The 14131-nt window shown below is 35.7% G+C and overlaps 1 protein-coding gene across 1 annotated transcript in view; it reads right to left on the bottom strand.

The window, feature by feature from the left end:
- The window catches only part of BIRC6 (baculoviral IAP repeat containing 6), a 171501-nt gene that overhangs the window by 117467 nt on the left and 39903 nt on the right, over window positions 1-14131 (bottom strand). The window contains exons 13-21 of the mRNA XM_017806694.1: window positions 10330-10490; window positions 7416-7547; window positions 6037-6168; window positions 5595-5773; window positions 4920-5050; window positions 3894-4055; window positions 3652-3783; window positions 3281-3378; window positions 1910-2057 (exon numbers count right to left, since the gene is read on the bottom strand). Of these exons, the coding sequence (XP_017662183.1) occupies window positions 1910-2057; window positions 3281-3378; window positions 3652-3783; window positions 3894-4055; window positions 4920-5050; window positions 5595-5773; window positions 6037-6168; window positions 7416-7547; window positions 10330-10490 (1275 nt within the window). The remainder of the gene's footprint in view (window positions 1-1909; window positions 2058-3280; window positions 3379-3651; window positions 3784-3893; window positions 4056-4919; window positions 5051-5594; window positions 5774-6036; window positions 6169-7415; window positions 7548-10329; window positions 10491-14131) is intronic.

The following is a 14131-nucleotide window of genomic DNA, read 5'->3' as shown; positions in this document are numbered from 1 at the left end:
GTTCTTTGAACTGCAAATCATGTATCACACCCAACTGCCCTTATCCTTGCAAGTTGTACTTGCTCTATTGCAGCACACGATAGTAAAATGAGTACTACTCTCCCTGAAGACAACATGAATGTGAAGATTCTTTAACTAGACATCTGCTTTTATCTGACTACCAGATGTTAGACTATTGCACCCGGGACCAATAGAAAGAGGAAAACCACAATACTATAAACTCTGCAACACAAATGCACACAAATATGATGAAATACAACTCAGGGAGAGGGAAGGGAAAAAGGGCAAAGCAATGGCTGCCTACTAATTTCTCTTAAAGAAACCCCCAAACTAAAATGACAGTATTCTCTTGATCTGTAGACATATGAAGGAAAGGCCAGTAAATTTTGCTTACATTAGTAAATTAAATCAAATAGTAAGTCCTTGCTAGAGAGCTATAATAATCAAATAAGGAATTAGACAGATGCGTCTGCTGCTTTTCTTAAGCTAACTATAGGGTTACCAAGTTAAAAGAGAATATAAATTTAGTTCCAAGAAAAAAAAAAATCAGTAAAACACCATCTAGAAACATTCAGAAACCCTAAGCTTGAAGGATACCAAGAACAGAAGCTCACTTGAGAAATCTTTCCTTGACATGCAGACACTTGTGCTCACCACTAAGTGATCCGAAATATCACATGTACCTAATTCAAAAGTGGGTAACTAGAAAGGAAAAAAACCTTCCACTTCAGATATGCTAAGGTACTTGGAAGCAATCTTTATGAAGGAACAAGTCAATTCCCACAGAAAGGTGCCATTTCTCATGTCAAGTGTAATTTTCACATTTTTCTCCTTCATTGGGTTTCTGACGAAAATTCCACGTAAGAACACAAAACCTTTTTTCAGTTCAAAATTCCCAATCATCCAGGTACCATTTCTATTGCTGGGATAAGTTTTCTGATCAACTGCAAGGATTACATATAGTGAAATAAATGAATAACTACGAAGAGGTATGCAGTAGACAGCATGATAAGGATCCAAGTATAACACCTGAGAATAAGTTCTTATCAAGTATTTTGGAATTATAGTCCTTTAAAAACAAAACAAAACCCCAAAACCCAACAACAACAACAACAAAAAAATCTAACATCCTCCCTGCCTTCAAAACTTTGCTTACTATATTTTCTACTACATTTACCATTTTATCTGAGGATTCTGAACTAACCTCCACTAAACCTCTTCTACCTTGATCTTACTTGACTTTGAGGAAACCTCTTGCACCCAAACCACAGCTGAAAAAGATGTCAAAAAGCAGCATGTTCCCATAATGCAGCTTTGGAAACTGCTACAAAACTGAACCATCAGAGATTTCCTTTAGGCATCACATAAATACAAATCTAAGTGGCAAATCAGTTCAATATGTAAAATATGCAACATCACAGTCTGAAATTACATTGATACATAATTTAAAATAAGCACCTGCACTCCCAGTAAATTACTCCAGATCTCTACACTTAGAGACCTGTCCTTTAGTAGAAATACATCAACTGTATGGTCAGCCTACAGAGAGACTACAGTTTTGTAGAACTGAAACTATTTGGTATATTTGATTCCCTCCAATACTCAAAATAGGACATGTTGTGTTAGTCTTTACACTAAAAATTATAAATATTAACTTAAGGATTGCACAGACATCAAACATTACATATATATTTGCTGATATAAAATGTGAGATAACAATTAAACTCATCTTTAACTTTGCACGAGTTAAAACCGTTTTCCAGAGCTGTAGCAAATTAATCCTTGCTCAAACAAATATGGCAAAATGTATCTTTTTACAAAACACCCAACCTTTTTCAGAACACCAAAGGATGGCATTACACATTATGTTTGTTTTTATCAGGTTTACATAATCCATGTTTCTTAGTACCTTGTTTGAAGTAACGCTTCCATTGGTGTTAGGCGATCCTGCAGCTGTCGGGACACAGCAGTTAGCAATGATGCACAAGCTGTACTACATCCTGCCAAATCTTCATCCTTTACATAATTCAGCAATACAAAATACCAGTATACGGATCCTGCATTTTAAAAAAAAAAAAATCAGGTGAAACATGATATGAATTTTTCACTGAAAAAGCATACTTTGAAGGATAATTAATGGAAGTGATAAATGAAATATCTAATGGTTACTGAATACAGACTAGAAAGTATTCTACCCCTTCTCTTTTTCGAGAGACTTCAATTTAGAATCATTCTGTAATCATTAGTTTCCACAAGTACTTCCAGTTGTCTTATCAACTAACACATAACTGAAGGCAAAAAGGTTCCCAAGATACAGCTTTACATACCTCCTTCATTGCTTCTGCCCACAACAATCAAAATCCTCTTGATCTATTAAGGTGCTAGGCTAGAGGTTCCAATCCTATCAGAGCAAGCCCTGCTCTAGATTCAACTCTTTTTCTGCTTTTATCCTCTGGTTTTTAATTGCTGTCTCCTTAATCTGTATTTCCTGGAGTCACTGTTTACTTACAAATCAGTTCTGTGAGCACACTGAGGTGGTACTGCATGGAAACAAATTTCAGCTTCCTCCTTCTTTTTCACTCCCCATCCATTCAAAACCCTTTATAGCAGTGTGTTATGTGTTTCTACCTGGGTGGTAGCACAACCAAGCCTTTTGGAATGCAAACTAATTTTTCTGCAAAACCCCTTGGTGATGCCAAGCTGGAAGAAATTTAACAATGTCCTAGTGTGAAAAGCAGGCCTTGCCGCCCCAAATATGTGGGTAAAGTCATCTTCCCATCCCATCTGGCACTCAAGAAGCTTCAACAAGGTGCTAAGACACCATTACTCTGCAATGTAGACAAGGAAGGAGTTTAACTTGGTTAATTTCTTTTAGGTGCAGAAGAAACAAAAGTGGATTGCTAGTAGGACATCATTTGGATAGTCAGGCTTCCTGGAATAAATCTCCTAATTTTAAAAAATAACAGACAATTTTGACTGTCACTTATGTCAACAGAATCTGTTGTTGCCGAACACCTTCAAAAACTCTTGCAAAACTTACTTAAGCTCTTCCAGAAATGTCAGACTTGGCATTTTGGTTTAAGCAAGCTCATTTGCTTAAAATTCCACTATCTGCAAATGCCTCCTTCATACTTGGATACCACCTGACCATACCACTCCAAGAAGCATTTTGTACTAACCGAACAATTACCTAATTCTTATCTCACAAGAGAGTCCAACAAAACATGTCAAACAGCAAATGTACTGTGTCTATTTACAACAACGAACATTACATACGTACCACCTGTCGCAGCAGCAGGCAAAAGAGGCATATTGTCAAGCAAAGCTTTTAGAAGAACTGATCCAAACCCCTGCTGACTCGGGTCACACCTGCCATTGCTACAAAGAAACACATAGACACTTTAACATTTATTTAAGAAAGAACCAAGGATGACATCTCCTCCAGAAGATGAAGCTGAAAGACTGATGTTCTTTGCAGTCATACCCTAAACACATTTTTCCTGAACAGATCTTCCAGATCTTGTTGCTTTATGAATTCAATGTCCACCAATAACAAACACGTTTGTACATTTCAGACTGCATGCAAATCCCCCAAATACATATAAAACAGAAATATATAAATAAAAATAAATGTAAATAATTAGGACTGACCTGATGCACAGTGCAAGAAATCGTGCACATTTGTGAGCTATGCTCCGCCCAGCTTCAAAGAAGCAAACCCGTATAATATCAGAGACACATTTACGTGTTTTAGAAAGCAAACTGTCATTTCCTTCCTTTGAGCTGTAAAAACAAGTTGCATACTTTAGAATATCATATAATTTTTTTTTTTTTTTTAAGTGAACTGATACTGAGAAAGAGCCGTGATAATCTGAACACAGTTCCTCCCTTACCTGCCAGGTCCGTTTGAATACACTCCGGCCAGCCAACAAAGCGTGTCAAGTACAAGACTCTGAGAGTGTTCTGTGCTCAGACCATCGTCTGTCTTCTTGCAAAGAGTGGTGAGCAACTTCTCATGGAACTCTGAAAACTGTAACATGGCACACCGTTGAACTCTAGGGAGGAGGGGAAGGAGATAAAAACCAGAATTATCCAATATGGCCATTCTCCCATTAAAGTGTCCCTCCAGCTTTGTATCCTGTCATAAGAGCAGCAAAACAGAGAATCCTAGATAAGCGTAAAACCAGTACACAAGCATATATAATACCTTCCATGCACACATTCCCAATCTTCCTATTTTCTGCTCGTAGAACTTCCTATTTTACTATATACCTAGTAATCTTTGTGAATTTTTTCCTCCTATTAACTTGTCTAGCAACTTCTAAACATAAACAAACTCTCACCATCCACAACACTCTTTAGCAAACATTTGCACATACCTCTTTGCAGCCTCTTTGACCTTTTTATGCCCACTACAGTCAGTGCCACCATTGTAGGGTGGCAGCTGGTAATACACTTTAAATACTATATTGTTTGCATTGAGGTCTGCAGTACCAATCCAGAGACTTTAACCACTTCTTTGAGTAACAATTTGTGAGTTATAATTGATTCTAAACTTTTCGACAAATATAATCTCTGCTGTAAGAAACCAGACAATGTGGAAATAGAAAGGGAAGATGCTTCCTTTAAAAAAAATCTGTCCAGATAATTTATCTGCTTTACCCAGAAAACTTATTTGCTTTTTCAAGTCAGGCAAAATAATCACTCAACATATAATTTCCTGCATGATGTTTTTCTACCACAGCTTGCACAGAACAGTGCCCTCTAGCTCATAATTTATAGGATTTTCCAAACACAATAAGCTTATGAAATGACAACTTGAAACAGTGGCTTGACCCAAGCTATTTTGAGGACTAAACTTTTTATGCTAAGTGTAACTAAAGCTAATATTTCTTCAGAATTAAAAAACACCTACTAACCTTTCCTTTGAAATTGAAGTTTTTTTAAATCTTCGAATTGTTACAGAGACTTCTTGAAGTAAGTCACAGCCTCGCAGATTATCTGATTTTCTTGAAGAATTAGTACCTTCAATTTTGCTAGATGGTTTTTCCTGATTTTTTGGGGAAAAAATAAAATTCAAAAATCACATTGATATTGATTAATTTTTATACCTTGTTCAGTGAAATGCAAACAGTTCAGTAAAATCTCTCAGCTTGAGTACTGCATTAAAATAAACTAATTTTGTTCACTAATTACAAATTACCATGTTCTAACTATTCTAATAACATCCTCAAGATGTATGTCATATCATCCAATCTTAGAACTACAATGATCAAGAGTAAAATACACACACACAGAGATCTTCATAGGAGGATGAGGCGTATCAGCTACTGAAAATACTCAGGGAAACAGAGGTTTCAAAAACAAGTACTCAGAATGTGAAAGTGCAGAACAGACCTTTTCAACTAAATATGCACAAAACAAACAACTTAAGAGATGTTGAACTCTTAATTCTTGAAGGTGTCAACACAGTATCATGTTTACAAAGCAATTTTTTAATGGATCTTAATTCTCCGAACAGCTGTTTGGTTTTCAGATCACATAAATCACACCAAGTCTACAACTAACACACGTCTTCCTTGGCTGTTCATTACCTTGCCTGCTGCAACTTTTGCCAACAATGAAGCAAGTGAATGGCCCTTGTTAGTCTGAGGTTTTAGAGGTGGTATTCTAACAACCGGTCTAATGCCACCATTGCAGATTTCTTCTGTTCCTCTGTCATTCACTGCTTTAACATGAATTAAAAATGAACGATACTTGCCACCAGCCATGCCTAAAAGTGGGGGGAAAAAAAAGGGAGGGAGGGAGAATTTGCATAGTTTACTAAGGCAAGTTGTAAACAGATTTCAACTTCACAGATACAGTGCACAAGCAGAGCTCAACCATATTAATTATAGTACTCGACCATCGGTTTGAAACTGTTACACAGTAAAATTTGTCAATGTGAAAATAAATAAACCTAAGTCTGACTACAGAAATATGAGATGCACTTTAGTCACACATACCTCATGCAAATAGCATTATAAACTGGTTTACCTTTAACAAGCTTTGGACTTGTTAGTGTCAACATTCCAGCATGTCCTGATAGATCAAGTCCAGTAGCCAGCCATACTGGACCGCAAAGTATATCTTCCTTGTGTTCCTCCAGAAATGGACACAGTCTAAGACCTTAAAAAACCACGAGTAACATGGATATGAATTAGCCATAACTGTCACAAAATCTGATCATTTGCATGGATTAAAAATACACCATGTCAAACTCTGATTACTAAATACACATAACTCTACAGCAAAAATTACTTGAGGTTCATTTTTAGGCATTTTCCAGCGAAATCAATAAAGGTAAACAACAGTTTTCAAACGATTTTCAGCTGTATAATGTGGATAATACCTATGCTGACCAGCTTATCAAAGTCAGAAAATATACAACTGATGAAATAATGAACCAATATTATAGATCCACAACTCTTACTCAGTCTTTACTGAAGCAGGACAGAACTGTTTAAAACAAAACAAAATGAATAATTAAATTTAAAACAAGAAGACTGATTTGTTTCTCCTGTGGTATATTCAAACTATTGAAATCATCATTCACTCATCTCTCCTGCTCCTTTCTCAGCATGAAACATCTCCTTTCAGCATTTTTATCACCCCTTTGATTCCTCCCCTCATCCTTTCCAACACCTTTCTTGGAGTCATAGAATCATAGACTGGTTTGGGTTGGAAAGGACCTTTCTAGTCATGCTCTAGGATAAGCATGATAACATGAGTGAAAAGAAAGTGTAAAGTAAGACTGTTAAAAAGACAAGAAAAAGAATCCAGAATACTGAATCACTACAACTGACAATTTTTAGTCTGCAGCTCTCCTCACTCAGACCCACTCTTATTGCCTTTCACAGCCTAAGAGATCTTGTGGAAGAGTGCTGGTTAACAAAAAGCTATAAAAACAGGCACAGTCAGTGTGATGTGACTCAAAGTCAACAGGACTAGTTATGAATTCTTTAGCTGTTCTTTATTTTGTTTATGGCAGCAATCTCTGTAAAAGCCAGGTATGCAAAGAAAAATTATACTAAACCTAGCTAAAGAAACAAAGTAAAATACTGCTGGAACAGTGTAAGAATTTTAGTTAGGAAGGTGCCCTATCAATCTACTTTATTTCTAAATTCAAATAAATATTAATCTGCTTTTAAGTAACAAACCTCTTCAGTAGTTTGGGATTATTTTGGTGTGTTTGGGTTAAACTTTCAACTCATTAAGCAAACAGACCTGTGAGAGAAACAACTATGAAGGGAGATGAGAAATTACTATATTTTAAATGACTGAGAATTCTTTGCAGAGGAATTCCAGCGTATCATTTAAAAAAAAAAAAAAAGCTCATACTTTAAACAAAATATAACAAGATAAATAAAACTTACATTGTGGTTCCTCTACATCCATATACTGCATTTCTTCATTGAATTCCACTAGTCCTGGTTTTCCATTTCTCTCCACTTCAATATTAAGAGCTGGAGATAAAGGAAATGTGATCTGTCTATCTACTGCTGCTTCTGGAAATAAAAATATTAGCAAGATTTCAAACATTGCTCAAGGCTCAGGAAAAACACAAGCAGTAGTTTTCACAGCAAAATTATCAGCTTTCTGCCCACAACACTATTTCTAATACAAACCCACAAAAATAAAAAGGCACGTTTTTCATATTAGGATTGAACTAAAGTTGCAGCAAATAGTTAAAAAAAAATACTTCCGAATGAGCTCTAAAGAGCCTGTTTTGCTTTAATGCTGCCCAAATTCTTTTCCCCTAATAATCAACTGCAGATTACTCCTAAGCAATTAGATTCCGATACTGAAAGTTTTATAAACTTTAAATACTTTAAACTTAAAATAACTGGATTGGTCCCGCTGAACACCAAACATTATTTTGGTAATACTTAAATACAGCCTTTTTTTCAATTAATGGATCACATGAATCATAGATGAAGAGGGCATGCAAGCAAATTAACAAGAAACATATACAGTGAAATAACTGCCACACCAGAACCATTAATTCCAATCTGGAGGAATTATGCCTCTGGCCTTCCCATTACTACACACTGTACATTTAACTCTTTCCAGGGTTCCTGTCATACAAAAAAATGACTGAATAAATTCTCCCCTGTATATCTTTCCTAGGTCTCATTATCTTAAAATTTCAGTTCCTTCCTCCCCCTATCAAAGGAGAGAAGGGAATGGGGGGAGTTAACTGAATTTCAGTCTGAGGTTTTTATATATTTTCAAGAGCCATCAAACACTCCTGAATATTACTTCTCTCTAGGATTAGAACATTTTGGTTAAGATCCATCACAGATATAAATTATCTAGGTTTGTCTTCCCCTATAATGAAACCATTAGTGCCCTATTACTTTATTCAATAGTGCATATTAAAAAGGCAAATGTCACTAAGGTCCCTTTCCAAAATTCGAGAAATTGAAAAAGGGGAGGAAACAACTGCAATGCAGTCACACTTTGGAAACATGTTGGTTAGTTGTGCCTCCTCAATCCTACTGAAAAGAAAAGAAAAAAGACTTTGCCAAGGCTGCCTTGCAGGCGTTCTCACATTCCCCAGTCCTTTCCAGGCTAACTGACCCCCCATTCCATGCTTTTTCTGCCCTATCTATAACAGAAAAAAACAAATTCCAGTATATGAAAGGAAGTGAAATATCATTTTCTGGAAGAGCTCTGTGCAGAAAAGCATTCACAGAGAGCTCTGGCAATCTAGTTCACAGCAAAATCAAAAGTCTCCAAAGAATTACCAAATTATGAAACTCTTTGCTCAGAAATATTTAAAACCGAAGCATTAAGGAAAAGAGTTTAGCTTTTCTTCTACTGTTTTGTTCCACATGTGAATATTTTCAGACTAATTCTGGCATCCAGATCTGCAAATGGACTGAATTCAGGCTGAAAACAAAGCAGGTTCCATTCAGAAGAGCAACATGGCCTATCTATCCTGTCTTTTAATTTGACAGAACAAATTTCTGCTACATGTTAAAATTAAGGTTTTACTTCAAGCATTAAAAAAATGAAGAAACTGAAAGAACACCTGTTGTCTGCTGTCCTGCAGTCAAAGCTAGCACTTCTGCTAAATCTAAGCCATCTTGTATCCTAAAAGAATTGACTTTTCACAAAGAATATTACTATGCTAGAATATTTTGTTCTTGGATAACAACCAGTATTTAAAGGAAGCACATCCAGGACACATTTTGTGTTGTTAAACACTGGGGGATGTTACAGAATGGGAAGTTGTTTGGAAGCATGTCAATGATCTTTGGTATCTCTGCATTCATTTTGGAAATTTACAGCACTGTTACCCTTGTTTAACTGGGATGCTCTTACTTAGCAATAAAAAAAACAGGAAAAAGGGAAAAAAAAGGGTTTTTATGATCATGCTTCTGTTCTCCCTAACACATTTTATATCCAGTAACCAATTTAATAACATCTGACAGCAAAATTTCTCTGAAGTACTCAGTTCCCAGAAGCTTTTGGAAAAGATGTGGCCAGATAAAGATAACCAATTAATGCCTCAATAGGAGGAGGTGTTGCATGTAATATCTTCCTCTCCTAGCAGACAGGGCAGCAGGATATGCAATGAACACTCTTACCACAGGAAAATCCCAATGGAGGCACAAACTCTTCCACATCAAAGAACTGACTTTTCAATTTACACTACCCCCTCACAGTTTCCCTGAGAGCTAGTAAGAGGCACAGTCCAGGTTAGGAGTCTTCCCAAGGCAAGAGTGTTCCTAACTTTGGTCTCCTCTGTCAAAGCTGCAAGGAACAAAACGTGAAATCATACTGCAGCTTTCACAGAGCTTAGTTAATGAGCCAAAGGATGAGAGAATTCCCAAGCAAGCCAGTTTTTTTTCTGCTGCCATCAAGAAAAGCCTTGTCATTTTCTCACTGGCAAATAATTTCCTTCTGTGATTTGGAACGATTTATTGTAAATTTTTTTTTTATATACCAAGACCTTAGAAGAGCACCACTTGTTTTGCCAGTCAATCTCTAAGATGATTTACAACTGACAATGTATTTTTTTAATGACTGTAGGATTCAAGCAGTACCAAATAATTGAGTTCAATCTTTCTGAGCTATGTGCTTTTATTTGTATAAATGTCAGGATTTTGAAACTGTTTACATTCAAACACGGTAAGTGAAAACAGCCCATGATGCTGAGAAACACAGTAAAATGGAAATAAGTAAAACTGGAATACTTACACTATTTCAAGCAATTTTTATCAAAGAGAATAATGAGTTTAAGAAAAGAAATAATGTTCTGAAAGTTATCTTATTTCTTACCATTGACTTTCCCTAAGCCTGGAGCTTTATTTTTAAGTAAAGTCACTTGAATCTGGGGAATGTTGGTGATGTTTGAATTCAAAACAAATTTGAAGTCCACATGTCCAACCATACAGGCTTTGGGTAGAACCAGTTCGAAGACATGCTCATCCCAGCTGTTGCTGTTGGGAAAAAAAAGAAGACAAAGACCCAGTGTTAAGTGATAATTCAGACCAAACAGGAAGCATCACACAGTGCATTTTCCATCTATGCAGAGTGTCTTCAACAAGAAGAAAAATGTACTTTGCACTACTTTCTGAAGTAGTGTCTTTTAAGTTTTCAAGTTAACCATATTAATTTTGTGAAAATGATGTTAAAAAGCCAATCAATAATACAGGGTGAAACAATGTTCAGGTAAAATCAGTAGTGTAAAGATTCCCTGTTACCTTCATTGCAGCATCCTTTTCATACTACTATAAATACCAGTTTCCATGGTTTCCATGAAAAAAAAGTATGAAAAAAAACCTCCAAACACAACATTAAAAAAGTGAAGTGTACTACCAATCAGTGAAGTGTATGAAAGCACAATCCTAAGTACCTACCTTGCAATCTCTTTTAAGCTGCCCTTGATGTTGTTTAACACTTGCCAATGTCACTGTTCAATAGTACAAAAACCACATCCAGAGACTCAAAACACTAGTTTCAAATTATTTTTAGAACACATTTGATAATTCATACAGGATGAAAAGTACTTCTTACCAGATGCACACTCAGAAACCTGTGCTGTGCAAAATGGGCACAGCTTTCTTTTAGTAAGTCACAGTTTTGTTTTCAAGACAAGTTTGGTTTACACTGAAAGTGTAAACTTGAGATAATAAGTACCCCTCAATAATCCATTCCATAGTTTTACACACCAAGGTTCAAAAGGTAGTTCAAATCACAGAGTAATTAAAATAAAACTAACCACCTGTCAATTGTTCTGTTTGTATACATTTTTTAAAATACTGAACTTCCTGATCCTCTCAGTTTAGCAATAAATATTTTTTTAAATGTAACTGATAGACTGTGCATATTCAGTTGTATAACTGAGAACACTAAGAAACTGAGTTTGCTGCTATAAATATTTTTGAGATATCTTTCTAACATCTAAATCACAAAAAGGTATTTTAAATCAAATAATATGCTCTACATCGAGTATTATACAGAAAACCATTTGAAAAGAGATTAAGGAATGGGGCAACTGTATTTAATTCTTTACAGTAATATCCCTGAAGGTCAGATCTCCCTCAGGCACATATCAGGTAAAAGTAACGTTGCTTTCCAGAGCAAGCAGCACAGAAAAGCAGTGATTTTGGGAGGAAAGATGGACAGAAGGCAGTTTGTGGTTATGATTTAAGAAGCAACAGTGAAGAATTTTCAGCTAACTGTACAATAATACAGGTAAACAAAATAAAATGGAAATTTATCCTATGGCTCTGGGGAAAAAAAACCCTAAAACCTCTGTAAGCAACTGTAACACTAAATACTTAGAATCACTAGTGCCTTTCCTCTGGCTTGGAGAATATATACTCCAGTGCAAAACAGGGAGAGGTTTGGGGGTGGTTTTTCATGTCATGCAAAGCATGGACTAAATGAGACATTCAAAGGAGCCAGACTTCTGAAAGACTACGTAGTATTCTGCTCATCCAATTTTAGTTAAAGATCTAGTACAAACCCAGAAATTAATAATAAACCACTTTGTCTGCAGTAATCTTTGGGAGTGTGTGTTGCATAGTGAATTACAACTGTTATATGTCTGCTCCAGAAATCTATTTCTGACAGAACTGAGCAGCAGATGCTCAATAGGCATGTATGGAATAATGAACCTCCATGAAGATCTCCCACTAATCCAACAGTAAAGAGATCTTACACCTGTGGCAATAAACTTCACAATCTGATTCTGTGATTAGTTAAAAAAATACCCTTTAAAGTTTTTTTTCAATTTCCCCTAAGTGCATCCTGTTTATTCATGTGCAAAGTTTCAAAGTAGTAAAAAAAAAAAATTACTCCTTACTATTTTCCTCAATATTTTAGTATATCCACCCTAAGTATCACTTTTCTATGACAATTTAATGCAAGGTCTTTTAGGAACTCTTCTCACCTTTGACACCCTTCTACATATATAGCATCTTCCTAAAGAAGAACATACAATCCATACTGTATTCTAAATGCCAATATACCACCATTCTCCCATCTACAAAATATTTTCCAACACATTTATTCATTTCTTTTCAAAACTGTCTCATCATCTGTTCTTCCACTACAACTCAACTTTGAGCTGCAGAGCCACTTTCAGAGTTTAAACACTGGACAGAACATCAGTACATAGCTCTTTCTTCTTTCACATATTTTCAAATATGCCTCCATAAAATGAATACATAAAATACATCCTACATAAATTTGAGAAAAAGCCAGGAAACTCAGACGTCACTGTTTTATCCATGCACATTAGGAATTCATGTATCTCTTTTAAAAGAATTAGCCCCATTCAACATTTCAGTTGAATACCACTGAGGGGACAGTACTGATATTTAGATAATTCACAAGGTAAACCACAGTCTGCTTTTCTGTTTTCTTTGTTACACAGTCTTTTATAAAAAACAAAGTAGGATTGAAAGAGCAGGAGTATAATATAATGCCATTACTTAAATGCCATTCCCTAAAACACATTTCTATCTGTTTGAGAAACAAAAGAATCACCATATCAAATTGCATTACTCATCCATCTAACCCTGTAATCCCACATCTTGATAGGTATCAGTATGAGGCACTCAAAGAGGAGATAAAAGGAACCTCATATTAACGACCAACAAAATAATCCAGAAATCAAAAAGTTTCTTCCCAGATAACTTTTAATTAAGAGTTAACATTGCTTTCAATCTTAAGCTTCTACCCTAAGAACAAAGGAACTCTAATAATTTTCATCGTGAGTCATTTAGTAGCTGTCAAAGATTTTCAGTACTAACCCAAAACTTTTAACTTTACCTCTTTACAACCTTGCTTTACTTGGCAGCAGGCATAGTTCTTTTTCTTTAATGAAACAATATTCATAAGCCAATTTTCCGCTTATCACCTTCCAATTAACAGCAATTACCTTCACTGTTTGCTTCCCTGTATCTTCATATTGGTAGCCTTTTACTTTTCAACTGCTGCTGACCACACTTGGATAATCAATTGTTTTAACTAGAAGTTATTTTCCAAGGAACCATCTCCTTTCCACTTGTTCCATACAGAATATTTTACTTACACAAAGCTAAACCACAAGATAAACAAAGGTTTTAAAACCTATAATGCACTGCAAGTTTTTAACCACAGCTTATGAATATTTAATTAAAGCAAGTTCAGCTCCTGTTAGGTGTCAGCCCTGACAATGTCTGCAACTATTACCTGTTTTCCCACCTGGAATACTTCATTATCACATGCCAGCTATCACTTGTTTCCACAACATGCTTTTTCTGCCCCATCTATGATCTCTAGCTCCCTTTGGTCATTTCATTGTTTCCACTGTATGGCCTTTCCAAATCTTACATATCAGTGGAACAGATGTGTAACAGCCTGACCTAAAAGATCTTTGTAGTGTCTTAAGCACATCCCTTCATAAAACACAGAATAAAACTTTATCTATGTTTTGTTTCTCCATGCATTTTTCACAAAGCTACTTCCGGTAGGTTTTAAGCAACTCTTCAAAGGAGACTGCAACACTGCTGTACTTGTATTTAGGATCTCAGAGGAATTCCAAGTTCTCACACTGTGTGTTAAAAACTAAGTACTACTACATATATCA

The sequence above is a fragment of the Lepidothrix coronata genome, unplaced genomic scaffold (genome assembly GCF_001604755.1).
Source record: "Lepidothrix coronata isolate B3197 unplaced genomic scaffold, Lepidothrix_coronata-1.0 Scaffold16, whole genome shotgun sequence".
NCBI classification, from domain to species: Eukaryota; Metazoa; Chordata; class Aves; order Passeriformes; family Pipridae; genus Lepidothrix; species Lepidothrix coronata.
This window is presented reverse-complemented; position numbering and strand designations above follow the sequence as displayed.